The sequence below is a fragment of the Mirounga angustirostris genome, unplaced genomic scaffold (genome assembly GCF_029215605.1).
Source record: "Mirounga angustirostris isolate CCGP_5_RB_7025 unplaced genomic scaffold, mMirAng1.0.hap1 SCAF_9, whole genome shotgun sequence".
NCBI lineage: Eukaryota > Metazoa > Chordata > Mammalia > Carnivora > Phocidae > Mirounga > Mirounga angustirostris.
In genome coordinates, this window is record NW_026991717.1 from 1,708,938 (window position 1) to 1,736,881 (window position 27,944).

At 60.1% G+C, this 27,944-nt stretch overlaps 1 protein-coding gene across 6 annotated transcripts; it reads left to right on the forward strand.

The window, feature by feature from the left end:
• Window positions 1-184: 184 nt before the first annotated feature.
• FAH (fumarylacetoacetate hydrolase) lies at window positions 185-26,623 on the forward strand. Of its 6 annotated transcripts, XM_045899286.3 has the most exons (15): window positions 1,076-1,248; window positions 5,292-5,402; window positions 6,042-6,163; window positions 6,609-6,658; window positions 8,998-9,088; window positions 11,704-11,801; window positions 11,914-11,966; window positions 14,792-14,891; window positions 15,626-15,756; window positions 17,050-17,125; window positions 19,251-19,297; window positions 21,131-21,232; window positions 21,907-22,024; window positions 25,026-25,143; window positions 26,420-26,623. In XM_045899286.3, exons 1-15 carry the CDS (start codon window positions 1,168-1,170, stop codon window positions 26,592-26,594), a joined length of 1,473 nt encoding a protein of 490 aa, XP_045755242.2. In that variant the 5' UTR covers window positions 1,076-1,167; the 3' UTR covers window positions 26,595-26,623. The 6 variants fall into 6 exon arrangements, 4 of the variants coding, with proteins under 4 accessions (XP_064425845.1, XP_045755242.2, XP_064425844.1 ...); XM_064569775.1 differs by lacking the exons at window positions 1,076-1,248; window positions 6,609-6,658 and adding an exon at window positions 185-335; XR_010404791.1 differs by lacking the exon at window positions 26,420-26,623 and having other exon boundaries at window positions 1,077-1,248; window positions 21,864-22,024.
• The last annotated feature ends 1,321 nt before the right edge of the window (window positions 26,624-27,944 follow it).

The window sequence follows — 27,944 nt, forward strand, 5'->3', positions numbered from 1 at the left end:
CAGGGCTAAGCACTTCATTCATGTCAGAGGCAGACCTGCAATCTCCATCCATTTAGCTATGACCACCTGCCCTGGACAGAGGATGGGGATGTGAATCTGCTGTCCTTTGTGTCCCTCTCTCCCGTCCTTTCTCTAACACAAGCACCTGTGTCCCTGTCTGCACAAGCGCCCACAGTTAATTCACTTCTTAGATCCCCTGGATGGAGCAGAAGCGATGGTCATCCACACTGTGTCCCACAGAGGACAAAGCCTGGGCAGCAGAAGGAGCTTAAGTGGCTTGTCCGAGGTCAAACAGCTTGTCAGCATCATTTTAACATCAGAATGTGAAATAGCAGGTGAGCTATACTTTTTATACCCAATTCCCATTAATTTCAGCCTTTCAAAGGCACGCCTGTCCCTGTGGCCCAGAGTGGGAGTGTCGCAGCTGGCGGGTCAGCAGGACTCCTGCTGGCAGGACTCTCTGAGCCAGGGGGGTCGCGTCCACGGCGTCCCGGCAGCCCTCGGGACTTCGCGGAGCCCAGGGGGTGGGAGGGGTGCACAGGGCTGCGGTCACCCAGGGCGGAGCCTCCAGTGCCAGGTGGGGGCTGCTAGGGGTGGGCCCAGGGCCGGGTAGCTGGAGTGGTGGGCAGCTGGAGCCCTGTCTCAGGGGGCCAGGGCTCTGCGGGCGGGAAGCCTGTGCGGGGCGGCGAGGTCCGGGGAGCGTTCCGCAGAGGGGCGCTGCGGGTCCCTGCGAGCTTGGGGCAGGAGCGGGGCCGCGGGGCCGCGGGGGGTGGAGCGTGGAGCTGCGGGGGGCGGAACCTTGGTGCCGCGGGGGCGGGGCCGGGGTGGAGCTGTGGAGCCGGGGGTGGAGCCACGGGGGCGGGGCCGGGGTGGAGCTGTGGGGCCGTGGAGCCAGGGACGGAGCCGTGGAGCCGCGGGGGAGGAGCCAGGGGGTGGAGCCTTGGTGCGACGGGGGCGGGGCCGGGGTGGAGCTGTGGAGCCAGGGGTGGAGCCAGGGGGTGGAGCCACGGGGGCGGGGCCGGGGTGGAACTGCGGGGTCGTGGGGGCGGAGCCCTGGGGGTGGAGCCTCGGGGGCGGGGCCTTGGGGTCGGGAGCTGAACTAGCTGGAGTGCGATCCGGCCTGACCCAGCCGAGTGCAGCCCGCGGCCCTGCTCCTTACTGGCCAGCATGTCCTTCGTCGCGGTGGCCGAGGATTCTGACTTCCCCATCCACAACCTGCCCTACGGCGTCTTTTCCACCCCAGCCAACGTGAGCTGCTGCGCTCGGCCTCCGGGCGGGGACGGGAGGGTGCCCCCTCCACTGGGACCCCCGCCCCAATCCCCGACACCGGTGGCCAGTACCCACCAGGCAGGACGCCGGCCTGTGGTTCCCCTGCCCGACGCGCCACGTGGAGGCCCCCGGGGTCACTGGGGGGCCGTGTTTCCCCTGCCCGACGCGCCCCGCGGAGGCAACCCCTCCCCCCAGGTCACTGGGGGCAGGGGGAGTGAGATGGGGGCGGTTGGAGGCTCTGGGGCTGTCTGTTGAGGAGCCTGTGGTGCCCAGTGTATGTGGGTCCGAATCCCGCCTGGTAACTTTCTAGATGTGCACGTAATTGAGCCTCTGGGCCTCAGTTTGGGCGGGTTCGTGTGGGATGAAACAGAACCTGCAGGTGTCTCTCCCAGGCAAGCAGAGCAAGTCCGATTACTGAGTTGTTTTTTTTAAGATTTTAATTTTTTTTTTTTTTTTTTTTTGCGCGCGCTTGTGAGAGAGAGAAAGAGAGAGAGCGCTCGCTCGAGCGCTCGCTCAAGCAGGAGCTGGGGGAGGGGCAGAGGGAGAGGGAGAAGCAGGTTCCTGGCTGAGCAGGGAGCCCGATGCGGGGCTCGATCCCGGGACCCTGGGATCATGACCTGAGCCGAAGGCAGACGCTTAATTGACTGGGCCACCCAGGCGCCCCAAAGTCCGATTATTGGTGCTGAGCAGTTGAAGCGCCTGGTCCTACTGCTTCCTCAAGTCACTGGGGTTTCCTGCCCCCAAGACACTATGTTATGGCTGCTTGTTCATCTCGCAGGTTAGACCTTAACACTAGGACCGGGGGAATGCTGAGGACCTCAACATTTTTAGTAGCTTAGAGGGATGAGCACGTTTGCTGGCCTTGAGCTGTGGGCTCGGAGATGTCAAGTTAATCTGCCTCCAGCTAGAATTCTTTGAGCTCGTGGGGTGGGCTCCCAGGCATTCCCTTGCTCATTGGAAGAAGCCCTTTGGACAGAAAAAGGAGCTTTCACTTAGTAAGTATAGTCTGCCCCTTCCTCCATGGCGGATCTTTGACCCCCAAGTGGCTGGACTTCTGTGGGCCTGCCTGCCGCAAATGCCTCGGTCTACAAGAGCCAATGTGTGGTTTCACAATGGCCAGGCCTGGGCAAACATTGCGGAGGACACAGAAAGTTAACTCGCAGTCCCCTAGAGGGACAGGAATACAATGAGGCAGGTTAACCTTTGACCTGTGTTAGCCAACAACACTCTGCCCAAGCCCCAAGGCTGGTGAGTCCAGGACTCTGGAATGAGTGCCCCTTGGAGGGTGGCTGGTGGCCTTTGGACCCCAGGCCCCTGTTGCTGGTGCAGGGACAGCCACTGGGGAGGCCTGGACACAGAGCCCCTTCCAGGGGCTCTCTGAAAAGCACACAGCCCCTCGGGCTTTCCGGAAGGCTCGGGGCGTGGGTGTGGGAACAGGCCTCATCTTAAGCTGTCCTGCCCTCAGTGGACACGGCAGGGTCACCACTGCCTCTCTCCCCTGCACACCAGCAGCCAGCTCTTCATAATTTGGGTGGAACACTAGTGAATCAATCCCGTCATTACTTCCTTCATTCTTTTATTCAGGGAATGCCTAAGAACCCCAACTCTGGGCCATACTCTGGGAGGGGGGTCGGGGATCGAAGACACACGAGACACCCTCCCCCCATCTTGGGGTGCTCATGGATTGGCAGAACGCAGGAAGCTTTGTCTGTGAAGACGGGGATGATGGCCTTGGCGATGGGGGTGCCGCCCGTGGTGGTCTGCAGCCGATGGCCAAGTTGTTAGAGTCCCTGTAGTCTGGCCCTGCCTCTGCCTGCTGCCGTCTGCTCTTTCCAACCACACGGGCTGCTGTTCAGTTTCTGGACCATTCTAAGAGCCTTTTTCCGCCTCAGGACCTTAGCACGTATTGTTTCATCTGTCTGGAATACTCTTCCTTCCACTCTGTGCAGGCCTAATTCCCTCTCACTCTCCAGGACTCAGAGACACATCCCTTAAGCACCCTCACTGAACGAGCTCCCTGCTGCACCCAGCCACACCCACTGCCTGTCGCCGCACCCTGTGCCCATTGCCTTTGCGTCCGGATGGCCCACACCAATCCCTCCTCTGTCCCTGGTGCTTTAGCGGCCGTCGTGTCCTGCTGGCGTGGAGAAGAGGCTTCGTAGTTGTTTTTGTCTGAATGGATGTCTGCCCTGTGTCTGGCCTCGTGATAAGAGATTTACAGATACTAATTGAACTCCCACAGCAAACCTGCTGTTAAGTTACTGTCCCCATTTCATGGAGGAGGAAACTGAGGCTCAGAATGGCTAAGAACCCCGCCACAGGTCTCACAGCCAGTCAGGACAGAACTGGGGCTGGACCCCACATGGGAGAGCTTCCAAACCCCATGCTGGGAGTGGGGTAAAGCTTTCCTCTGGACAGCTGTCTATCAGATATGACCCGGAGGCAATGCACATGCATTCTCTTACAGTCAGACCAGTGGGGTATCTCTTCTGAATTTGTCTCCCTCACATTAGGCAGGGGACCCTGAGCCCTCAGAGGACTAGGGACGCCTCCCAAGGGACAGGATGGTGAGTGACGAACGGGTGGGGACTCAGGGGCCCTGGATCCCAGCCAGGAGCCCCTTCCCATCTAGCACTGAAAAATTCAGCTCCCCGAATTTATTGTTTTTATTTTTTATTTTTTTAAAGATTTCATTTTTAAGCAATCTCCACACCCAACGTGGAACTCGAACTCACAACCCCGAGATCAAGAGTCACACGTTCTACCGATGAAGCCAGCCAAGCGCCCTTAAAGTAGACAGCCCCTGTTTTTTGGGGTCCTCAGGTCATAGCTGGGCGCACAAGGGCAACTTCTGGGCTTTGCTTACAGCTGGGGAAGCTGGCCCCAAGCTCGTCACTAGGTTGCTCCGTGGCGTTGGTTCCTTCCTACCTTCAATGGGCCTGGAGGCCAGGGTCAGAAAATGGTTCCAGGGTCTGCCCTGCACACCCCGTGGGGGTGGCCACTGGGGTCCAGGTGCTCATCAGTTGTGTCCATTGCCATTTACCGGAGGGGGAGACTGAGGCCCAAGGAGTCAGCAGTGCCTCGGGGAAGGAGTAGCCAGGTCCCCCAGGCAGGGCCGGGTGAGGGTGTGGCTCTGGTCTGCCCTGGTCCCTGAGCCCGACGTGCACCGGGAGATGGCCACCTCCTCTTAGCCTGCTGAAATGAGCAGCCAGCGGGGAGAAGGCCAGCCTGTCATCCCACCTCTAGGCTCTCTGGAGCCGAGATGGCAAAGCTGGTCACCCGGGAGAGCTGGGAGCTCGGCTCAGGGCAGGGCTCCCAGAGGTCGGGTCTCCGGTTCTTCGCCGACCAGCAAAGCTCAGGGTCTTGGAGCGAAGGCCAAGAATCAGAGCTGATGCTGGGATTTTATGTCGTGGCAAGGAACTCCCCTGCACGTTCTGAGCCGCGTGGCTTCGTGGTCCCTCATGACCTGAGCTCTGCCCTGTTTGAGCCAGAGCAGGCCTCATTCATCCAAGCCCCTGGCCCTCAGCACTGTGCCTGGGGTGCTCTCTGCTCTGCTATGCAAAGAAATTCCCCCGAGGGAAGGCCTAGGTCAATTCTGGGAAATAATCCAGTGGCTCGGTGAGGTGGTGAGCTCCTCATCACCAGAGGCATTCAAGCAGTACCTGAGGAACTTCTCTGGGGACTTTGCCTCCATAAGGGCCTTGGACTAGGCCACTTGCACCTTCTCCTTTCCAAGGGATGTTGGATTTATTTCCCATGCAGCGAATATAGATTCTTTTCTTGTCCTAGAAGCAGAGAGGGTCCCAGGTTCTGCTGGGGCAGAGATCCCTGGGGCAATCTCAGTCCACAGGGAGACAAAGGGAGTTGGGGTCAGGTGCTAAGGATCCAGTTCTTCAGTCCCTCTCCTTAGAGGGCCATCTAAAGGGGGGACCCACGGGCTCTTCACTAGACAGATTTTTCGGGTAAAGAACCAAGGCTGGCTAAGGCCTTCCCCAGTGCTGACCATGCCGTCTCCCTCGCAGCCAAGGCCGAGGATCGGCGTGGCCATTGGCGACCAGATCCTGGACCTCAGCGTCATTAAGCACCTCTTCACCGGGCCTGTCCTCTCCAAACACCAGGATGTCTTCGATCAGGTAGGACTCCGTGACATGGCGTGTCTACAGGATTTGTTACAAATGCCACCAGCTGGGAGTCAGCCTGAAGTCCGTGTCCCTGTGGGATGGACGTGGCACTGTGATGTCATTTCCCGTTCCGTGGGCCAGGACGGAGGACGGTGTTTATCGAGCACCTCCTGTGTGCCGGGAGTTCCACACACGTCTCCCGTCCGGTCCTCACAACGACCATCTGGCGCAGGACTTGGGTCCTCAGTAGATGGTGGGGATTTCATCTGAAATGAGCCACGATTCCCCGCGTCACGTGCCTCCAAGTATCAGAGCCCCTGGGCCACAGTGCTGCCCCTGTCCCACCACCACGGCTAAGAACCTCACAGCCTAGCTGGAGGGGTGCGTGGGGACTGAGCCACCACAGATGGAGGGTGTGCTTCCGTGGCAGGAACGCAGCCCCCTCCAGCGGCACCCCAGGCCCCGTGTCCCCGGCAGCACCCCACACAGTGGCTCCCAACCTCTGCCGACCGCGCGCAAACCCGGGGGCGGGGGCGACGCTTTCCCAGCTCCAGGGGCAGAGAGAAGGCCCTGGCAGTGCGAGGGCCCGGAGGTGGCCGGCCTCTCCACGGCCTCTCGCATGTGCCGTCCGCCCTCTCTGTCCCCGTGTAGCCCACTCTCAACAGCTTCATGGGCCTGGGCCAGGCTGCCTGGAAGGAGGCGAGAGCGTTCTTGCAGAACCTGCTGTCCACCAGCCATGCCAGGCTCCGAGACGACACAGAGCTTCGGAGACGGTGAGGGGCCTGCGGACGTAGGCGGGTGGCGAGGGGACAGTGCGGTGGTCAGGGCCATTCTGAGCCACGGCTTGGCTGCCTCCGTCTCCTCCAGCCCCTGCCTCTGCTGCATATTGGTGGTGGGGCTCTGGGCCAACGGGGAAGACCCGTGTGCCCCGACTAGAGGGTCCCCCCCGGGTCCAGCCCACTCCTCATCAGCACCTTCGTGTCCGTGTCTGGTTTCCAGAGAAGGAGTAATTTGGCCCGTTTTCTAGAGAGGAAAGTAGGAGCAGGGAGGAGGCATCATGGCTCTTGTGGGTACAGGCCCTCCCCAGGGTGGCCCACTGCAGCCCAGCCGGGCCGCGGGCCAGCCTGAGACCGTGAGCAGGGGCTGAGCCTGCAGTGGGCGGCCAGAGCAGGGACCCCGCTTCGTGCTTGACCTTGAAGCCCCGGTTCTGTGTTGCAGTGCGTTCACTGCCCAGGCTTCTGCTGTGATGCACCTGCCGGCCACCATAGGTACGTACGGTCCCTGTACCTGAGCAGCTCAGTGGGCCACGACGCCTGGCGGGTGGGGGCAGCAGGGCGGGGTTCTGGGCTCTAGCCCCTGCGCTCCACGGACCCAGGCCAGTCCGAAAGCCAGAGCCCTCGCTGGGGGGTTGCCGGCTGCTGGGATTTGCAGTCGGCACTGGAGCCCTTCACAGCAAGTCGCTCTGTCCGCGAGGCTGCAGGACGTGCTCCCAGCTCATCTGTGAGTCTGGGGCGGGGGTGTGAGGAAAGAGGGTCCTAGAGAGCCCCCGTCTGAACCCTCGGCAGTGAGTCTGATGGAAGTTTCAACCAGCAAGTTGCAGTTGTGCAAACTCCCTTAGCTGAAGCAGAGGGAGGCCCTGCACCCTTGTCTCCCAGCCCCAGGGTGCTGGTACACCTTGCGCTCAGAGGCTTCCGGAATCCGGGGCTGTGGGGCCCTGGTGGGGCTTGTGCTGTGTTCTGCGGCCTGCATCCTTCCTGGTGGAGAATGTCCTTCCAAAGGACAGGGGGACAAGGGCACGAGTCGGGACTTACTCCATCCTAGGGTTTGAGGGTTAAAGCAGCTGACGTGTGCAGAGCACAGAGCTCCAGTCAAACTGCGCGTGTCCTAAGAAGCCCCCTCCCCACAGGGCACACCCCCCCCATTGTAGGACACTGTCTGGAGAGTTTGGGGCCGTCTGAGGACTGGTGCAGCCCGGCCCCCCGGCCTGGTCCTGAAACACCAGCCCCTCGGCCCCTGCGCCCACTCCAGGAGACCACCGTCCATCCAGCTCTAGTCTTACCTCCTCTAGAAGCTTCATGGAGAGAGAATCACACTGTGCATAAGCCTTCGTGTCCCTCCTAACCGGCATGTCCCCCAATACCACCCTTACTCTTTCCCTTATGTTTCTTGTAACCTATGTTTTTTATTAAGGAAAAATAGCTTTTAGTTAAGGCGGTCTTATAAACACATCTTTAAATTGTGGTAAATTACACATAACATAACATTTACCATCTGAACGATTTTGGCGTACGATTCGGTAGCATCGGGTACAGGACACTGTCGCGCCTGTCAGCGCGAGCTTCTGGACCCGCGCACCTGCCCCCGGGGGTGGGGGGCTTCCTGTCTGCACCTCGCGCCCCCGCCACCCTTCCCAGCCCCTTGCCAGTGACCACGATGCAGACTTATGCACATGTATTGAAGATGGACAAGCGGTGGGAACTCTGAGGTGACCCTTTGTGACCGGCTGTGCGGTGGGCTCCTGCCAGGGCCCTGGGGTCTCCCTGCCGAACGTGCGGCCCCGAGTTCCTCCATCCGGAGTGGGTGCTGGAGGGATACACACCTGCCCCACTCTTCGTGGTTTAGAAGGCACCATCTTACGGTTTTTTGAAGGACTATTATGTGAAAAAGATTCTTTCTTTGAGCCTGTTGAGTTGGAATACCCACAGCAGGGCCACAGGGACCCCCACACTGGCAAAGGGGCACTTCTATTTGGGGCCCACTGTATGCCGGGCATTAGGATAAGTACTTTATTGATTTATTTATTAAAGATCTATCTTTAAGTAATCTCTACTCCCGACGTGGGGCTTGAACTCATGGCCCTGAGATCACGAGTCGTACTCCCCCTCCCCAAGCCAGCCGGACGCCCCCCGTGATCCGCACTTTATTTTGTTATTTCCTGCCCTATAAGGCTCTGCCCCTGAGTGTGACCTTTCCTGTTCCTGGTTACGGATTTCTTCTTCCCAAGCATCCCTCAGCTCTTACCTCCGGGATCGGGACCGTGAAGGCCGTGTGCCCCCCGCTCCACCTCCAGGCCCGTAGCACCTGTGTCCTCCTCCCCCTCCTCCCCCCCACCCTCCTCTCCTCCCCTCCTCCTCCTCTTCCTCCTGGAGCAGTCCTGCCAGAGAGAGTGGGGGGAAGGGCCTCAAAGTGTTGCCAGGATTTGGACCCAGACAAGTGCGGGAGAGAAGCCGTGTAGGTGGCAGGTGCGGCTCAAGCAAAGGCGTGCAGAGCAGAGCCCTGGGTCGGGCGTGCGGAGGTGGGAAGCCCCGGGAAGGGAAGGGGTGTCCACGGTCTATTTCAGACAGTCTTGGCTGCTCGTTCCTTGTTTCTTTCTCAGAGGAGAGTTCTCAAAACAAATTGTGAGTGAGGCTTGATTGTGTTGCATTTGCATTGCGCCGAGGGCTTTTAGTTAAGGCGGTCTTATAAACACGTCTTTCCGGGACCGGGCATGGCCGAGACGCCTGCACGCTTGCCTCCTCCTCCGGCTCCGGCTGGGCCCCGTCCCTGAGACCGGCCCGCCCTGGCTGGGCAGCTGCCACCGTGGGGATCTCTCGTGTCTCCCCTGCAGGTGACTACACGGACTTCTACTCCTCCCGGCACCACGCCACCAACGTGGGGATCATGTTCCGCGGCAAGGAGAACGCCTTGATGCCGAATTGGTATGTTGGGGCCCAGAGTGTGATCAGTGTTTCCTTTCCCAGCAGCACGTTTCCCCAGGGTCGAGAGACCGGGGCGGGGGGAGGGGGGACCCCCATGCCTGGGATCCGCTACTTCCGGAAACAGAGGGACCGCCCCTCTGTCCCTCAAGCCCCTTCGTCCAGAGAACATGGTTGGAGTTCGTCCTCGAGCGTGTACGGTCCTTCTAGGCTCCTTCCTTCGTAAGCCGTGTCTTCCTGCTCTGTGGGCACGCTTCGAATCCTAGCCTTCTCCATGCCTGGAACTTTCTGGTGCCTGAGAATCCTCAAGTGCGCCCATGCTCTTTATCAAAGTGCAGTCAGCGCACAGCATGAGCCGTTTCTGGGATCCGCACAGGGGCTCGTGGGTCTCCAAGCCTGTGCCCACCCTTAGCCCCGTTTCACGGGAGCAAAAACAGGCCGAGGAGGGTTGACTTGCCCGAGGACAGACAGGGCCAGAGGCGGCTCCTAATTCCCAGGTCGAGGATCCTTGAGCCCGGATCCTTGCCCTTTTGTTCCGTGTTGTCCGCTGGATGTGGTGGTTACTCAGAACACGGTGGCAGGCACGGAGCCCAGGCCGGGGAATGTCTGTCAGGATCAAGACGAGGAAGGCTGAGGGAAAGAGACAGCAGGTTAATGACCCAGAGAAGTGAAGCCACAAGGCCAAGGTTGCAGAGCAGGGCGGGGGAGTCTGGGAGAGCAGGTGCGCAGACAGACCAGGCTCTGCCCCCCGCAGGCAGGTGAGAGCAAACAGCTTCTCTCCGGATGTTTGAGGCGAGGTGGCCCACGCTGTGCCTTTTTCACTCTCTGCATATATTCTTTATTATACCGGGAATGTGTGCACATTGTGATTGAGCCGGGCTCGCCCTCCGGGGCCCACCCTCTGGGGGCCCCCAAGTCCCTCCTCCCGGGGCCCAAACTCTTGTCCGTTTTCCATATTCTTCCGCAGACATTCCAGCTTCTCTGTACCGACCCTGCTCCCTTACTAATTTGAAAGAATGTTTTATATGTAATAGAAATGAACCCTCTGCTGTCGTGCATCGTAAATACTTTCTCTCAGCGTGGCATCTTTTTACTTTGCTCTTTCCCCATACAGAAGCTTTACCCAAAGTCAAACATGTCCATCATTTTTTTAAATGACATTGGCTTTCATGTCATCCTGAGGCTTTTTCGGGCCCAAGAACTTGAAGACGGTCTTTGTGCTTTGCCCCTAGCACTTCCTGTAGCTTCACTTTGTGCAGATGTAGATGTGTACCCCGCCTGAAGTTCCCCGTCTGCGTGACGGGAGGTGTGGGCCTGGACCCGTCTCCTGGACGCCCGTATGATTGTTCTAAACCAGGGGCTCATGATGACAGAAATGAATACCTCAGGGCTCGGGGGGGCCGGAGCCTGGGGCGAGGTTCCAGCCGGGCTGCGCTCCCTCTGAGCCTCCAGGGGACAGTCTGTGCCCTTGCTTCTCCAGCTCCTGGAGGCTGCAGGCAACCCGGGCCTGACTGCCGGGCCTCCTGTGTCGCTGGATTTAGGGCTCCCCTGGATGATCCTGGATGACCTCATCTCACGACCCTTAACGCAGACCCTTTCCCACAATAAGGTCACCTTCCCATTTTCTGGGGGACAGGACGTGGACAAAATCTTTCGGGGAGCCCACTGTAAGGTCTGACTCGTGCAGACATGAGCAGTCTGTCCGTCACGTGCTGCGCTGTGACCTACGCTCAGGGCTCGGATCGCTTGGCTGTCCATTCCTAGCGCACCAGAATATTTTAAATCGCTTTACTATGTGTTTTGGTATTTGGGAGCACTTTCCTTTTTCACTTCCTCTGCTGCTCTTCTGTCTTAGAGACCGAGCTGTTGGCAGTGTTCCCGCTGCCCCGCGCAGCTCTGCCGTCAGACCGGCCGGGTCGGACGCCCAGGGCCAGCGTGCCACACCGGGTGACCTCGGCCAAGGCCCGGACGCTCTCCTCTCTGCTCCGGGCTGAGTTTGCGCCAGCACCTCGGGGGGGAGGGTCCGGGAGGAGTCTGAAGAGGGACCCTGCGTGGTGCCGGCCTGTTCTGAGCGCGGTGTGTGCGTGGAGACCATTACTGTTCCCCGCGGGGGGAGCGGCGTCGGCACCACGGTGGTGCTGGGCACCAGGATGGGGGCACCCCTGTGAGGTGCTCAGCTCTGCAGCACCAAGTGCACTCACACTGGGGTGCACCCGTCAGCACCATCCACCCCCAGAACTTTCTCATGTTGGACAGCTAACGCTCTTCCCCGTTTAGCACCAGCTCGCCAGGCCCCTGCCCCGGCTCTGTCCACGACAGCGCGGAAGCAGGATCGTGCTGGTCTTTCTGAGCCGGGCACGTGGTGTCGCTGAGGCTCGCCGGGTCAGGGCGTGGGCCGGTGCTTCCGCCCACTTAGTGCTCGCCGGGTGGCCCTCGTGCATGGTGCGTGTAGACCCCACTTTGCTTATCTCTTTGCCCGTGGATGGATGCTTGGGACTACCTTTTGGTTTTGGAACCATGTGTATATGTGTGGACTCCTTTTTGTTTTTAATTTTGAAAACTGTAGAAATTCATTTTGCGGCGTGTAACGGTCGGGCGTCCTTCCTCCCCTTTCTCAGGCTGCACATTCCCGTGGGCTACCACGGCCGCGCCTCCTCCGTCGTGGTGTCCGGCACCCCGATCCGCAGGCCCATGGGGCAGATGAGCCCCGATGACTGTAAGTGGCCCCAGCGCCCAGGCCTCCCTGGTCCCCGCTCTATGTGCCCACGCGGCCGGTTCCGGGGCCCGGCACCCACCACAGCCTCTCTCTCCCGCCCGCCCGCTTGCAGCTAAGCCTCCTGTCTATGGCGCCTGCAAGCTGTTGGACATGGAGCTGGAGATGGTAAGCCAGGCCGCTCTCTGTGCGGGCGTCCCGCGGGAGTGCTCCCCGGAAGGGCTGCCCGGGCTCCCCGCCCGGCCATCCCAGGGACGGTCCATCCTCACACAGCTTCCGTGTTTGTGAACTTGCTAAGAGCTAATCGGTAACTCCCCCGCAGCATCCCAGAGCTTGCAGGGGTCACGGGCGGACACGCACAGAGTGGCAGAGAATCAGAGTCCCCAATGGTGTGTGCCATGCTCTGCCTTCTTGGTCCAGCTCAGACTGGACACGTGCTCTTCTCACTACTGAAAGCCACCTGGTTTTGTATCCTTTTTTTTTTTTAAGATTTTATTTATTTATTTGACAGAGAGAGAGAAAGCGCGAGAGAGGGAACACAAGCAGGGGGAGTGGGGGAGGGAGAAGCAGGCTTCCCGCCGAGCAGGGAGCCCGATGTGGGGCTCAATCCCAGGACCCTGGGATCATGACCAGAGCCGAAGGCAGACACTTAACGACTGAGCCACCCAGGCGCCCCAAGATTTTTTTTTTTAAGATTTTATTTATTTGACACAGAGAGAGACAGAGAGCACAAGCAGGGGGAGCGGCAGACAGAGGGAGAAGCAGGCTTCCCGCCGAGCAGGGAGCCCGATGCGGGGCTCGATCCCAGGACCCTGGGACCATGACCTGAGCCGAAGGCAGACACTTAACGACTGAGCCACCCAGGCGCCCCTTGTTTTGTATCTTTGTGCTTCTTTAGGGGGTGCTTTCGCTGTTTCAGTTACCCCTCGAGTGTAGGGCCGTAGCATCATCTGGTGTTCGTGACGCGCCCTCCGGAGAACACATCCGTGCTGGACAGGCCGGCGCTCATGCGTTCGTATTCCTGAGTCCGCAGTAGATGTTGGACAAGGTGCCTGTCTAAGGACAGAAACGCACACGAAACAAGGTTAGGTATTGATTGGCTATGTAGGCCCTGTACTTTCCGTAGGAGCCGAGGGTCTGCACCTGCTATTTCCGCGTGTGTGTAGGTTCTATATCAATAGACAGTACATGACAAGGGTCACCTGACCCAGCCCCCCTGCAGCTGTGGTCGGGCCCACATAATCTCAGAACCGTGGCTGTTTTAGGCCTCCACAGGTTTTTAAATTAAGCTTTTCATTTTGAGATACTTGTAGAGTGACATCAGGTCATAAGAAATAACATGGAGAGGGCGCCTGGGTGGCTCAGTTGGTTGAGCGACTGCCTTCGGCTCAGGTCATGATCCTGGAGTCCCGGGATCAAGTCCCGCGTCGGGCTCCCTGCTCGGCAGGGAGTCTGCTTCTCCTTCTGACCCTCCTCCCCTCATGTGCTCTCTCTCTCTCTCTCTCTCATTCTCTCAAATAAATAAATAAAAGATTTAAAAAAAAAAAAAAAAGAAAGAACATGGAGAGATCCCAAACACCCCCCCCACACACACTCTGCCCCAGGGGTAGCGTCCTGCACGGCGGTACCTACCATCGCTTCATCCCCAGGACGCTGACATTCATCCCTGAGGACCCCTCATGCTGCAGGGCTGTGCATTTTACCAGGGACACTGAACTCTGGGAAGTCCCTGAGGCAGGGGGACGAAGACATTGAGAGGGGGAGGAGCTGAACTGGACGGAGGACTCTGGTGCAGCTCGCTGGGTGGTCAGAGGGTGGGCAGCGGAGCCAGGCCCAGTGGGGGGACGTGCAGACAGGCAGGTGGTGGGGGGCTTCCCACCATCAGCACCCGTGGGTTTGGGTGATGTCCCGGGGAGCTCTGAGTGTCTCTTTGTGGCAGGTGGAGGAGAAGGGGTTGTCGGCCACCTGGTAGGGCCATGACACTGGGAAGCCAGGGCTGGTTGGAGGCAGGCTGGAGCTCCCTGTCCCTCCAGTCCTGCCCTATGATTCTTGGGGTTCCATCCAGAGGCAAGAACGTGTAGGCACTTCCAAATAACAAGGCCTTCCCAGCCAGCCCTCTGTTTCCTGCAGTGAGGGTGCCACACAGACCCCAGGAGGAGGTCTGCCAGCCCAGAGGCACTGGAGCGGGGCCGTCTGCAGGCCGATTGTCCTGTTGGGGGTGGACAGCAAGCCGAGTAGAGGCAGAAAATCAGTGTGCAGAGAGACGGTGCAGGGTGGGGAGCGCAGATGATCTGCACTTGATGTGATAAGATTCTATAGAGATTGGTGCCGTGGGTTTTTTTTTTTAATTTTGATTAAAAGATTTGCAGTGTTTAAACACTGTCACAGAACAAATCAAACTGTGACAGGTTTTGCAAATGTCATGGCTGATTGTGTGTGTGCCTGACAGTTATTTTCCCCGTTTCTTCCTGCGAGGATGTTTCGGGATTCTGCTGGTTCCCGAGCACCATGTTGGTGACGTCCCCCCGCAGAGGGGGAGGGTTCCGGGTGGGGGTGCGGGAGATGCCCCCTCTGGGCCTCCTGGCTGCATTATGGATCCAGGCAGGCTTCTGATTTAATGACACAAGTACAAACCCAGATATTTCTGGCTCCCATAAGCCCGGTGTAGCTGTCAGATCCTGAAATGCAGCGTGTGGGGTGTGTGCGGGGGTGCGAGGGAAGGAGCAGAGTGGCCTGGGGCTTGCTGAGGGAGGGAGTGGGGCTGCCACGGGGTTGGAGTGGTCCGGAGGCCGTGGGTGGCGCCAGCATCCTGCCTCTCCCCGCTCTCCCGAGGTGACCCGCTGCCCGCTCGAGTGCATTCATGACTTAGAATTGGATTCGTAGCCTGGCCAGGTCCCCGGTGGCAGTCCTGGTCCCTGGCCCGGGTTTGGAAATGCCCGACCTCTGCCCTCCAGCCCAGTGCCCCGACTCTAATCAACTTTCCCCCACGTCAGGCTTTCTTTGTAGGCCCTGGGAACAACTTTGGAGAGCCGATCCCCATTTCCAGGGCCCACGAGCACATTTTTGGAATGGTTCTTATGAACGACTGGAGCGGTAATTATTGGGGTGTGGGCGTGCTGAGGTCGGGCTCACGGCGCCCCCTGCTCTCGCTGAAGACTGGGTGTTGGGGACCCTGTCTCAGAAGCCGTGGATGGTTTCGGGGTCTGGTGCTGGCCGGAGGTGGGGAGCGCGGCTCGGGTGTCACGCAGACTTCTCAGCTCTGAGTCCTGGGCCAGTTACCTCCCCGTTCTGATCTCCTGTGCTCCTGTAAGTCAACCAGGGACAAGGCAGACATCACAGCTGACGTTTGTGAGCACCTCTGTGCCGAACACCCACAAGGTCTGGTAACCTTAGTATCCCCCTTTCACAGGTGAGGAACTGAGGCACAGAGAGATTGCAGTTATTGCTGAGCTGAGATTTCAAACTAAAGCAGCTCAGTGTCCCAGCGGCTCCCGACCCCTACGCCTCATGTCTGAGTGCCGGGAAGTGTCTGCCCTCCCCCCCGCCAGGGGGAGGATGAGCTTCCAGCCCCTTCCTGGGGGAGTGCCTGCCTGCCCTTTGGTCATCCTTCTCTTTGCTGTAACCTGGCACAGTGACCTCAAAGGACCTCTGTCCTTGGCCCTGAATGCTGTTGCCCGTGGTCCCCGTGGTCCCCGTGGTTCCGGGAAGCCTGGCCGGGGTCAGGGCTCCATGCAGGACGGCGGTGCTCCTCGGTGGAGGGGCGGACGGAGTCTTGGGGCGAGGCCCTGGGCAGCCTTTGTAAACCCTGCTCGGCCCTTCTCTTGCAGCTCGGGACATTCAGAAGTGGGAGTATGTTCCTCTTGGGCCGTTCCTTGGCAAGAGTTTGGGAACCACTATCTCTCCGTGGGTGGTGCCCATGGAGGCCCTCATGCCCTTTGCCGTGCCCAACCCAGAGCAGGTAAGCATTCCCTCGGCGGGAAGCTGCACCCGGGCCCTGTGCTTCTGCGGCCGCTTGCCACCGGCCATCCACGCTGTCTGCATCTGCAGGGAAGCTCCGTGCCCCCCGCCTGCCCGTGTGCTGGGGGACCCCCTGCGTGGCCTCAGGCAGGCCTGGCACCAGTCATTCTGCCTGTGCTTTCCCTGCTCCCCGCCCATCTCTTGGGGGAAAACGCAGAATTCTGTACCCTTCGGAATCCTCTGAGGCCGGTTGGCAGGAAGAGAAGGGGTCCTGGCCAATGCCACCACCTTGCACAACTTCGCCAAGTTCTGTTCTGTGCGGGGGTGCCCCCTAGAGCCCAACTGGTAGAATGCAGCCTGGAGCCCGGCAACAGGGGGTCCTGATCCCAGCACCCTTTCCAGGGGCTCTGGCCTTGTGACCTCTCCAGCATGGGCCCGTGGCAGCCCCCTGCTCTTCCCCGGCGCTCCATGCCCCTGCCTCCTGGGTCTCCCCGAGGCCTGCGATGCTCTCAGCCCTTTGCCGTCCACCCAACACCCTCCTGGGGCGCCTGCATCCACGCTGCCCCCCCACACTCATGTCTGCTCTGCTCAAGGCACGCTTGGAGTCTTTCCCTGCGAGCCGATGCCTCACGAAGAGGCACCCTCATTCTTCCTTGCGGGCCGTGTTGCACCCCTCCCGCCCCTCCACACCGCCCTGTCTGTCTGCCTTCCCGGGAGCCAGACCTTCCCAAACACCTGCCCTGTGGGGTCTTCACAATGCTTGCTACCTCTGCCTGTTACTTATTTGATGTTTTCCTTTAAAGCAGCTCCCGTTTTTAAACTCAAATAATGTATTTAGAAAAGGAAGGTTTTTTGTTTGTTAGTTTGTTTTTACTTCATATCCCCATTGGTGTCACCAGCCACCAAGTTAATCCTAAAAAGAAACACGGAAGCGTTACAATCACCGCATCTTACTCGTGTGTTGCCCACTGCCGTGGGCTGCCACGTGGACTCCGTGGCCTGGCCGTGGAGCTGCCTCCACGGGGCCTGCACCGACGGGGCTGCGCGTCCCTGCTCCCTGGCTTTCTGGGGCACCTCTGATCTGACCCCTGTGCCCTTGAGCTGCAGATGCTCCTCCCCCGGCTTCTCCCCAGCCTGGCGCAGGTGACCACCTGGTCCCTACTGTGCGGGGAGCTCCTTCTGCCTGGGGCTGGGGGCCCTGTGTGGGGTGGGGGGAGCAGGTGCTGGTGCGCTGGGGGCCCCCCGGGCCAGCGCCATCTGCCAGCCACCCCTGTGCTGTGCTCTGCCCTCACAGGACCCCAGGCCCCTGCCGTATCTCCGCCACGACCAGCCCTACTCGTTCGACATCAGCCTCTCCGTCACCCTGAAAGGTACTGTCGTGGCGGCGGGGGGAGTGTCCAGGGCCTCAGTGGGCACAGGTGGCCGGGGCCGTTGCCCGATCGCCCCTGAGCTCGGTGGGTGGGGGCGGTGAGAGGGCGTCTCCTGCTGCGGCCGTGGAGCTGCGGGGGTCCTGCAAAGGGAAAGAGGGGGACAGGATGCCCTTTGCTCGGAGGATACCACAGAAGCGCCCAGGACGTTCGCGGCCTGTCACTGCGCTCTCCACTCTCTGGGCCAGAAAGCACGGAGTCCGGGTCCTCCCTCCTCTGCCGGAATCCCCTCGTCGGCCCCCAGCCAGGATCTGCCCAGCCTCCGCTCGCACACACCAGTGACCCCCCCCCTCCTGTGCCCCATATTCCATCCGGGGCCTGGTGGAAAGCCTGGCTCTGCTCTCCGGGGCCGCGCAGTCGGTGCCCCACACCCCACCCTGGGTCGGCCCTGAGAGCCTCGCACACGGGGCCCACGTGCCCCGGACGCTCTTCTGCTTGACTCTGTTAATAAGCCCATAGAGCGTTCGTGTGAAGAATGTGGCTCCGCAGGCCGTGACTGGGGTCCCCCCCGCCCCTGCTCAGCTGTGGGGGCTCCGCAGGCCGTGGCTGGGTTTCCCCCACCCCTGCTCAGCTGTGGGCTCCGCAGGTGGTGGCTGGGGTCCCCCCACCCCCGCTCAGCTGTGGGGGCTCCGCAGGCCGTGGCTGGGGTCCCCCCGCCCCTGCTCAGCTGTGGGGGCTCCGCAGGCCGTGGCTGGGGTCCCCCCAGCCCTGCTCAGCTGTGGGGGCTCCACAGGGCATGGCTGGGGTCCCCCCACCCCTGCTCAGCCGTGGGGGCTCCGCAGGCCGTGACTGGGGTCCCCCCCCTGCTCAGCTGTGGGCTCTGCAGGCAGTGGCTGGGGTTCATCCCGTCCCTGCTCAGCTGTGGGGGCTCTGGGCAAGTGGCTGAGCCTGCCTGTGCCCCAGTGTGTCGTCTGTAAAATGGGCCGGTAATGGCACTGACCTGAACGTGTGGTCGTGAGGGTTAAGGAGGTGGACTCTGTAAAGGTCTAGAGCAGAGCCGGTCCCTAGGAAGAGGCTGGTGTCATTTCCGTTCCTCGTGGGGGCCCTTGGGGCTGGGGGAGGGTTTGCCAGGGGGCCGCACTCAGACCCCTGGCCACACTCTGGCCTGGGTCTCTCTCCTCCTCTCGGCCGGTGTATACCCTGCCCGCTCCAGCGTCCCCGCCCTTCATGGAGGTGGTTTCCCTGCAGAAGGGGACAGAGCTGTCACCGCGGGAGCAGGATGCCCCACAGAGGAAGGGGCTTTAGGAAATGTCCCACAGCTGCAGCATAGTGTCCTCTGGAGATCTACGGTGGCCCTGTCCTTTCATTTACATGCTGTGTGAAAATGAAGCTCAGAGAGGACAAGGGGTTCACCCCAAGTCGCTTCGGGGGGTACTGGCCAGGCTGAGAGGAAACCTGGTGTCATTGGATCTGGGCTGGTCTCCTCCTACACACAGACCCTCCTGGGGGCCCACTTCTGTCTTAGGTTCATCTGCCTGCCTGGAAACATCCAGGGGAATGCCCATTGGGGAAGGGACGGGATTATCAAGAAGGCGCGGTGTCCAGAGATGTAGAAAGACCTAGAAGGGGAGGACTGGGAGCAGGATTGGCTTCCAAGACCCCCTCCCCTCCCCAGTCCCGAGCGTGCCGTTCTGATGGCCCCAGTGGGGATCTGGGTGACAGGTGTGGGCCGGAGCCGGCGTGGGGACCCTGACCTGACCTGGGGCCAAGGGGCACACCTGTCCTTGCGGCCTCGGAGGGGAAGCCAGGGCCAAGGATTCTGAGGGAGCAGAGGGCTTTCTGGGTGTGAGCACAGTGGGGAAACGGAACAGCAGTGACCTGGTGCCTTGCCTGTTTATGGTAAATACCACTGAAGTACATCGTAAACCAGACGCTGCCCGTCTGGGGGAGGGGCGGGTAGGTTTCGACGTGCGCATTGTCTCAGGTGATCACCTCGGTGCAGATCCCCAGCTCCGATGTGCTGTGAGCTCACTGCTTCACGGGCCACACGACCGTTTCCCTTACAAGTGTTCCCCCCACTTCTTGATCCATGAAGTCCCCTTGTTAATGCTACTTGTGTTTCCAACAGGAGAAGGAATGCGCCAGGCAGCCACCATCTGCAAGTCCAATTTTAAGGTGAGCTTTGAAGCTGGGCAGACTGCCTCTTGGAAGTGCAGGACTCGGCGTCATCCTCCCGGCAAGAACAGGAGGCTTGCAGCCATTCCGGGATACTGTGGTGGCTCGGTGCGCAGGCCTGGAGCTTCTGTGGCCCTGTTCCTTCCCAGAGAGGCCACGAGGCCACAGGGATCCCTCCAGATGCAGGCTGCGTAGACGTGACCGGTGATTTCCTTGGGGGACCAGTCGATGTTCCTATAAGGGTCTAGTCTCTGGCTGTTTCTGTCCTGGCGGGGAATGGATTGATCCGAGTGACTTAACGTTTGTTTTAACTGAGCTTCTCATTGAAGCCTAACACACACAGAGGAAAAAGCACAAATTCTAAATTAACTTTCACAAAGTCAACGTCCCTGCGTGGCCAGCAGCGGGGCCAGGGAATGGAGATTTGCAGGGCCTCCACTGCCCCCCACTGTCCCCCTCCAGTCACATCGTCGCCACCCCCTCCCCCTGCAAGGGGGACCTCTCTCCGGACTTGTGTGGCCGTGCACGAAATTGGTCTGTTCTTCGGTTTTATGGAAATGGAAGGGTGCAGTGTGTGTTCCCCTCCCTCCACCTTCCTTTGCTCCGTACTGTGGCCCTGCGGTCCGGCCGTGCGCTGGTCCTGGCGGGGCTTCAGTCTTGTCTCGGAGACGTTCCACTGCTGGTTCTCCGCTCTTGGCGGACGTGTGCGTTGTTCCCCCTTGCGGCGAGTCTAGACTCCCTGGGAACAATCCAGTACACATCCTGGTGCACACACGGGCACTTTCCAGTTGGCTGTGTATCCAGGAGCGCAGTCGCTGGGCCCTTCGCTCAGAGCACTTACGTCTATAGACTCAGCCCAGAAGGGCTTCCAGACACTTTCCCGAGGAGCTCGAGCCAGCCCGTACGCAGCCCAGAGCCCGCCAGCATCCTGGCTGCCCGACTGCTCGCTCCCCGTCCTGGCCGGCTCGGCTGCCGTGCGCCTTCTCCCTTTAGCTGCTCGGGGTGCGGTGGTTTGCGTCTCGCCTCCCCCCGCCGACCAGGCACCTTTTCATGTGTTTACTGAACCTGTGAGCATCCTCTGGATCAACGTAGTTCTGTTTCCTCTAGTCTCCCTTCTAGCTGGACATTGTTCTGGGCTCCTTAGGCGGCTAAGGAATCAGGGGGCCTCCTCGACGGGGCTCTTGGGCAAGAACCCGTTTCTAAGTTCTCCTGCGTCTAGACATGTGGCTCCGGGAGTGGCAGATCTAAGAAGCCGTGGGCTCGGAGAGGCGTGGGCTGGCACTGCATCTGAGCATCTTGGTGACCCCGTGGTCCTTGGCCCCCTTCCCCAGGTGGAGCTCCCTTCACGCTCCTTCAGTCCTGGGCCTGCCTGACATCCTGTTTGCTCTATGCTTCAAGGCCCAGGGAGGTGGGGCGGGCCCGGGTCGGGGTCGGGGTCGGGGGATGCCAGTGAGCTCTTTGCTCACAAGAAGCCTCTGCCTGATGAGGTCCTAAAGCATGCCAACTCAGGACCTACGGGTATTCGTAAGGCAGTGTGTGATTGCGGACAGAGGTGCAGGTTGCAGACTGAGCATCTGAGCAGGGAGAAGGTCTGCCTTCTTGGAGAAGGCAGGTTAGGGAGCCTCAAGGAGCCGGGAGCCCAGGCCAGTGCACAGCTGGGAGGGAGGGGGAGGACCCCAGGAGGACAGCCTGTGGTTGCTGTGACCACCGGGGCGAGCTGGCACCGGGAGAGAGCCCAGGGGAGGCTATCTACCACGAGTGGCTGTGTGAGCTGCCAACCGGGAGGCTGGGGTGAGCCACCTTCCCTGTCCTCCTCTGTGTCCCTGCCTGCAGTACATGTACTGGACGATGCTTCAGCAGCTGACCCACCACACCGTCAATGGCTGCAACCTTCGCCCAGGGGACCTCTTGGCTTCTGGAACCATCAGCGGGCCGGTGAGTCTCCCATGGCCTTGGGTGCTGCCCATGTAGACAGCCTACTCCGCACACAGACACGAGGGCCCTGAGCGCGTCCTGCAGAAGGGACTTCCCCCCCCGGGGCGGGTGCATCTGACAACTCTTCCTTCTTACAGCTTCGTCCAGGGGGGGGGTGCACGGGGCCTTCCTTTCCAGGTCCAGACCTAGAGACACTGTCAGATGGGAGGCTGCATCTATCTGCTCAGGGGACAGGGTGACATGTGGGGGGCGTCAGGGAGCGGCCATGGTGTCTGGCTGTCACCGGCTCCCATGCACCCTCCCGGGATGAGGTGACCCCACTGCTGTGCCCCCTGCACCCCCATGCCACCCTAAGCCCATGGGAGAGTCGTAGAACCTTAGGGGATGGTGACTTTGGGATGGTGCACGTGCTAGTCACTTCCTGCAAGGTCCTGACCGCAGTGGGAGGGTATCAGGCATGGCAGTGCCTGGGTACGATGCAGCCCCCGGGGCGGGCAGGGGCCTGGACGCACTGCCCCAGCACTGCCCGAGGCCCAAACAGCGCGAGCGGGCCGGCGCAGAGTCCCACCCGTCCCTGCCTGGGGCCCCTCGGCTTTGCCGAGTCCGCCCTGCAGCCGACGCTCTCACCAAGATGGAAGCGCACGTGAGGACTTCTTCCCCTCCCTGTGCCGAAGGAGCCAGAGAGCTTTGGCAGCATGCTGGAGCTGTCGTGGAGGGGGACAAAGGCCATTGAGCTGGGGCACGGGCACACCAGGAAGTTCCTGCTGGACGGTGATGAAGTCATCATAACAGGTGAGGGCAGCCAGGCCCGGTGGACTCCGCGCGTCCCCCGCTCGCCTGCACGCCCTGTTCTAGCCGAGAAGCCGTCTGTGTGATCTCGTCCCCACTCTGGCATTCCCGGGCCCCCCATGTCTGCTTGAGACCCTCCCCCACAGCTGTGGCCCCCGGGGACTGTGAAGCTCAGTCCTTGGGACCGAGAAGACCCCCGGAGTCCGCTCTGTCTCCCTCCTTCCCGAGCGAGGCTACGGAGTAGCCGCAGGCTCCCATAGTCCTGGTGCCAGGACCCCGTGGCCTGTGACCGGGCTGAGCCAGGCCACTCTGCCCGCCGGATGTTCTCACTCAAGCGGAAGGCACAGCGACGGCCAGAGGCAGACCTGAGTCCACCCCCAGATCCCTCTGGCTGTGTGACCCTCAGCGAGTCATTGACCCTCTCAGACTTGGGTGCCTCATCCTTATTTATTTATGTTTTAAAAGATTTTATTTATTTATTTGAGAGAGAGAGAGAGAGCATGAGTGGGGGGAGGAGCAGAGATTTTTTGTTTTTTAAAGATTTAATTTTTAAATGTTATTTATTTTATTTTTTTAAGATTTTATTTATAGGTTCCTCATCTTTAAAATGGAGTTAACGATACAGAACTTATCTTCACGGCATGGTTGTAAGGATGAGGGGAGCCGGTTTATTCCTTCATTCTCTTTTTTTTTTTTTTTGAGATTTTTTTTTAAATTTATTTGAGAGAGAGAGAACGAGAGGGAGGAGGGTCAGAGGGAGAAGCCGACTCCCCGCTGAGCAGGGATCCCAACGAGGGACTTGATCCCAGGACCCTGGGATCCTGACCTGAGCTGAAGGCAGACGCTTAACGACTGAGCCACCCAGGAGCCTCTGTTCCTTCATTCTCACGCACCTGCTGCGAGTCCCATTCTGGGGTTCCAGTCGGGAACAAGACAAATGCAGGGTCTGGTCTTCGGGAGCACCTGGCAGGGTTAAATCTCTTGCCTGGGGTCTCACTACCCATAGGCACTGAAACCGAGGTCCCCACCTGGGCAGCTTCTCGTCAGGCCCCCGACTCTGAACCCCTTGTTTTCCTACCATCATTGTGCATCTCTCCAGGCCCGTGTTTCAGAACCCTCGGGTGCGGGCCAGTGGGCACGCCTGCCCCAGTCCTCCATGCTCACAGCCCCCTGTGTCACACTGTCACCTGCTTCCTTGGCCCCGTCCTCGTGCCTCTGTTTCCTCTGTGCATCGGCACAGCCTGCTGAGCAGCCTTTCCGAGCCTCACGCCCCCCTCTGTGTAGCTGCGCACCCCAAGCAGCCACCCCTCCGAGGGGGGACTGCCATCCTGTGCCCGGCCCCACTGTCCGTCCTGCCGTGGGCACCTCGAGACCGCCCTTCGGGTCTGCATCCCCGTCGCTCGTCCTGGCCCCCTGGGGCTCTTGCGTCAATGCGCCCCGATTCGGGGCCGCCCGCGGAGCCTGCGGACTTGGGTGGCGCTCAGCCCCAGTAGTGCCCGGGCTGGTTGCTCGCGCGGCGGGGCCTTGAAAGCACCGCATTCTGGTTGAGTGTGTGCACGTCTGTTTCCCGACGTGGCACACAGCTTGGATTCCTTCCTCGGGCTGCTACCACCACGGCCACAGACTTGCTGGCTTAAAACAACCGAGGTTCATTCTCTGCCAGTTCTGCGGGGCAGAAGTCTGAAACCCCGGCGTCGGCAGGGCGCCCTCCTCCTGGGGGCTCTTGGGGAGGACGTCCCCTGGCCGCCGCATCCCTGTGGCCTCTCCCGCCGTCCTCACGCGGATTCTTCTGCTGCTGCCTGGCTCGGTGGCACGCTTGCGACGGCCTTTAGGGCCCGCCAGCGTCATCCCCCATCTAAGACCCCTAACTTACTCGGGTTCCAGGGCCGAGGGCCTGAGCTCTTTGCGGTCGTTGTTCAGCCGATTGCACGGCGCTTGCAGGGCAAGCTCCGGCCCCACGTGTCTCTGCAGGCTGACTGTGTGTAGCCACACTGTAGGAGTCGTGTGGTTGTTGGCTAATTAAGGAAGTGGAGCTGGTAGAGATGGTGCAGGCAGAGCTCGGGCGCTCACCGTCCCCACGCCCTGTCACGGCCTAATTCCCGCTTCGCTGGGGTTTACTGAGAACTGGCCAGGGTCCAACGTGTTGTAGTGCGTTTGCCGCCCTGGCTCCATCTTACGCTCACAGGAGCCCCTGGCCAAGGACTCATTGCCCCGATTTCCAGAGCAAAGAGCTCAGGTTGACAGTGGGTGGCTTCCCTGCTAGGATCACGCTTGGGGGAAGCCAGGGTGCAGCTCAGGTCCTCCCTGTGGCTGTGGTCCTCTCTGTGCTCGTGGTCCTCTCTGTGGTCGTGGTCCTCTCTGTGCTCCTGATCCTCTCCGTGGTCATGGTCCTCCATGCTCGTGGTCCTCTCTGTGCTCGTGGTCCTCTCCGTGGCCGTGGTCCTCTCCGTGCTCATGGTCCTCTCTCTGCTCGTGGTCCTCTCTGTGCTTGTCCTCTCCGTGGTCCTGGTCCTCTCCATGCTTGTGGTCCCCTCCATGGTTGTGGTCCTCTCTGTGTTCTTAGTCCTCTCCATGCTTGTGGTCCTCTCTGTGGCCGTGGTCCTCTCTGTGCTCATGGCCCTCTCTGTGGCCAGTCTTATTTCCAGGGTTTCTGTGGTGCTTGCGGACCCGGTGCAGGCCCTCGGCCCTCCTTGAGCGCCTGGAGCATCAAGCCCCGAAGCGTTTTCAGAAGTTCTGGCTGGGGTGGGAGCTGGGATGGGAGAGGACGGAATTCCGGCTTCAGCTCCCTGTCCCTGCCCCGGGGCCCCCACCTAGGCGTTCCAGGCCGGGCAGCGGTCCAGGGCCGGGGGCAGAGGAGACTGGTGCTCAGGCCTCACGTGTGACCATGGCACCTGAGCCACAGTTGGCGGGAGAAGCCACATGGGATGTGTGAGGTCCACTCGCGTTCTTGATTTGATCCAGAGGGTCCTTGAGAGACACTCGTTTGTTTCCTTGTTCTTATGAGTGATGCTCATCGCACGTCCTTCCCATCACACATCCTGGCCCTCCCAGCGTTCCCTGGAGTGTGGGAAGAGTGCAGCACCTATACCAGTTAGGGTCCTCAGAGAAACAGAAACGAGAAGGTATGTATGTATAGAGAGAGATTTGTTTTAAGGAATTGGCTCATGTGAGGCCGTTACTGGTGGTTTGTGCGTGCCTTGTCGGGAAGGAGCTCTGGAGGCCTGGCAGAGACACTCCGGGAGAGGCAGTCCCTCGGGTCCACAGAGTGAATGTTGGCACGGGAGGAGGACAATGGGAATAGGTTGGTGGAATTCTCCGGAGCCAGGACGGAGGATTACAATTGGGCGGTAGGAGAGGCGTGGGTTACATATTAATAAAGAGATAAAGAAGAGGGACTTTCATGGAACTCTGGGGAGTGGGCGCAGGGGAGACCCCACTGCGGACACCTGTGGGAGGGAGCGCGAGCGGGGGGGGATCCCGGGCCGCTGAGTGCGGTGCCTTCACCTGCCACCACCCCGCGGGGCAGTGGGCCCTGCTGAGCGGCCCTCGGCCTCTGTGGTCCTGTCCCCGTTCCCCTCCTGCCGACGCCGCCCCCTCACCTGCTCTGGCCTCCACGAGGCCTGGGGCCCCGGGGGAGCGATGCCGTCTGAGGGGCCTGGGCCGAGGCCTGACACTCCCAAGTCTGCGCGTTTCCATCCACCTTCTCTCTGGGGCCACCCCCGGGCTCTTTAAGACCTACCTGTAACTGTCACTGTCTTGCCGGAAACTCCCCCGTGAGCCTCCATGGCCTCAGAATAAGGCTCAAAGTCCTTAACACGGTTCCTCCGAGCTCTCTGTAAGCAGCCTCTCTGGGGCCCATGCGACGGTGCCCTCCTGGCGAACTCCTACCCACCCTTCAAATCCCAGCCCAGATGCTCCCGCCTTCCTGCTCCGGCTCCTCCGCGCTGGCCTCTCGGAACCGCGCACACTGCGCCCTCTGACTCCGGGCGGGCCAGGCCTTCCCGCTGGCCAGACCCCCCGCCCAGCCTTTCCCTCATCCTGTAGAAGTGGAATCGGAGGCCGAAGCTCACGTTGGTTGAACATTAGGCATTTGTGGAACTCAGGCAGTGTGGCCTCTGTGAATTAGCAGACCTGGGCTTTGAACCCAAGCCCACTCGGGGAGGGGTGAGCCCCGTCAGGAAAGCCGTGGAGCCCGTGCTTCCGAGGGCCCCTGACGGCAGGACGTGCCTGGAGTCCCTCTCGGTTCCCCCGTGGCTCTGCTCAGCTTCTGGGGACGGTGGTTCTTCTGTTCAAAATACGTCTTCATCATTCCTGCGTAGGGTCTGGCGGACAGGGCTCGGGCTATGCTTCCTGTGAGCCCGGCAGCCTCGTGGCCAACCCTGTCCTTCTCTGTCCCAGGCCACTGCCAGGGGGATGGGTACCGCGTCGGCTTTGGCCAGTGTGCTGGAAAAGTGCTGTCCGCTCTCTTGCCCGCGTGACCTCTGCGTTGCTGGACGTGAGGAGCTCCCCGCCCCCGCCTGGGACGTCAGCGGTCGTCTGTGGGGCTGTGGGCCTGGTTCTTCATCAGGGGTAAATAAAGCCTTCTAAGGCCTTCACGCTCTATGCCCCGTGCTGTCGCCATTCTTGATTTGATCCAGAGGGTCCTTGAGAGACACTCGTTTGTTTCCTTGTTCTTATGAGTGATGCTCATCGCATGTCCTTCCCATCACACATCCCAGCCCTCCCAGCGTTCCCTGGAGTGTGGGAAGAGTGCAGCACCTACACCAGTTAGGGTCCTTGGAGAAACAGAAACGAGAAGGTATGTATGTATAGAGAGAGATTTGTTTTAAGGAATTGGCTCATGTGATTGTGGAGGCTGGCAAATCCAAAATTTGCAGGGTGGGCCGGTAGGCTGGAGACCCAGGGAAGAGTTGCAGTTTGAGTCTGAAGGTGGTGTGCTACAGAATTCCTTCCTCCTCCAGGGAGATCAGGCCTTTTTCTCGTAAGGCCTTAAACTGATTAGATGAGGCCCACCCACATTTTGGGAAGGTCATCTGCTTTACTCAAAGTCCACTCACTCAAATGTTAATCTCATCTGAAAAATGCCTCCACAGCAGCATCTAGACTAATGTTGGACCAGACATGAGGGTATCGTAGCCCAGCCAAGTTGACACATAAAGTCATCCCGGCACCCCACACATCCTTGGGGGCTGACTTGGGGGGTGCATGAGGTGCAGACTTGGTCCACGGGCACTGTGGCTGTCTCAGCACATTGTAAGTCTCGGGTGGAGCCCCCAGGTTGTGGGCATACACACCTGAACTGTGAGAGGGCAGAAAGGGGGCCAAGGGGGCTCACTTTGCTTCCCTTGGAAGCCCGTGAGAATCAGGAGAGTGAGCCGTACCCACAGCAGACGGGCAGCCCCAGCCCCAGCCTGGTTCCTGGTCCCCTGGTGACTTCTCTTGAGCTGGTGGACCACAGCAGAGCCTGCGAGCAGGACCGAGCATGCAGAGCCTGTCCCGTCAGGTCATGCCATCCATTCATTCCTGAAATCTTTGTCGAGTGCCCTGTGTCCAGCACTGTTCTGAGCACAAGAGATGCTGCAGAGCACAGAATAGCCCAGCCTCGGCCCTTGTGGTGCTTACTTGCCAGTGGGAGGCAGACAGACTAAACAAGCAAAGGGACAAGGAAAAGACAGACTGCATGTAAGGTAGCGATGAGGTCTCCGGAGCACTGGGGGACATGGGTGTTATTATAAGCAGGGTGGTCAGGGAAGGCTTATGTCTTAGATTCTTAATACTTTCCTGCCAGGCAGCAGGAGGGAGGCAGCCAGCTGGATGTTCCAGGCAGAGGGAGTAGTCAGGGCAAAAAAGCCCCAAGGATGGGACATCGAGGAGGCTAATATTTCTCCCATGAAAGCATTCCAGGGCCGGGAAGTCTAGAGTT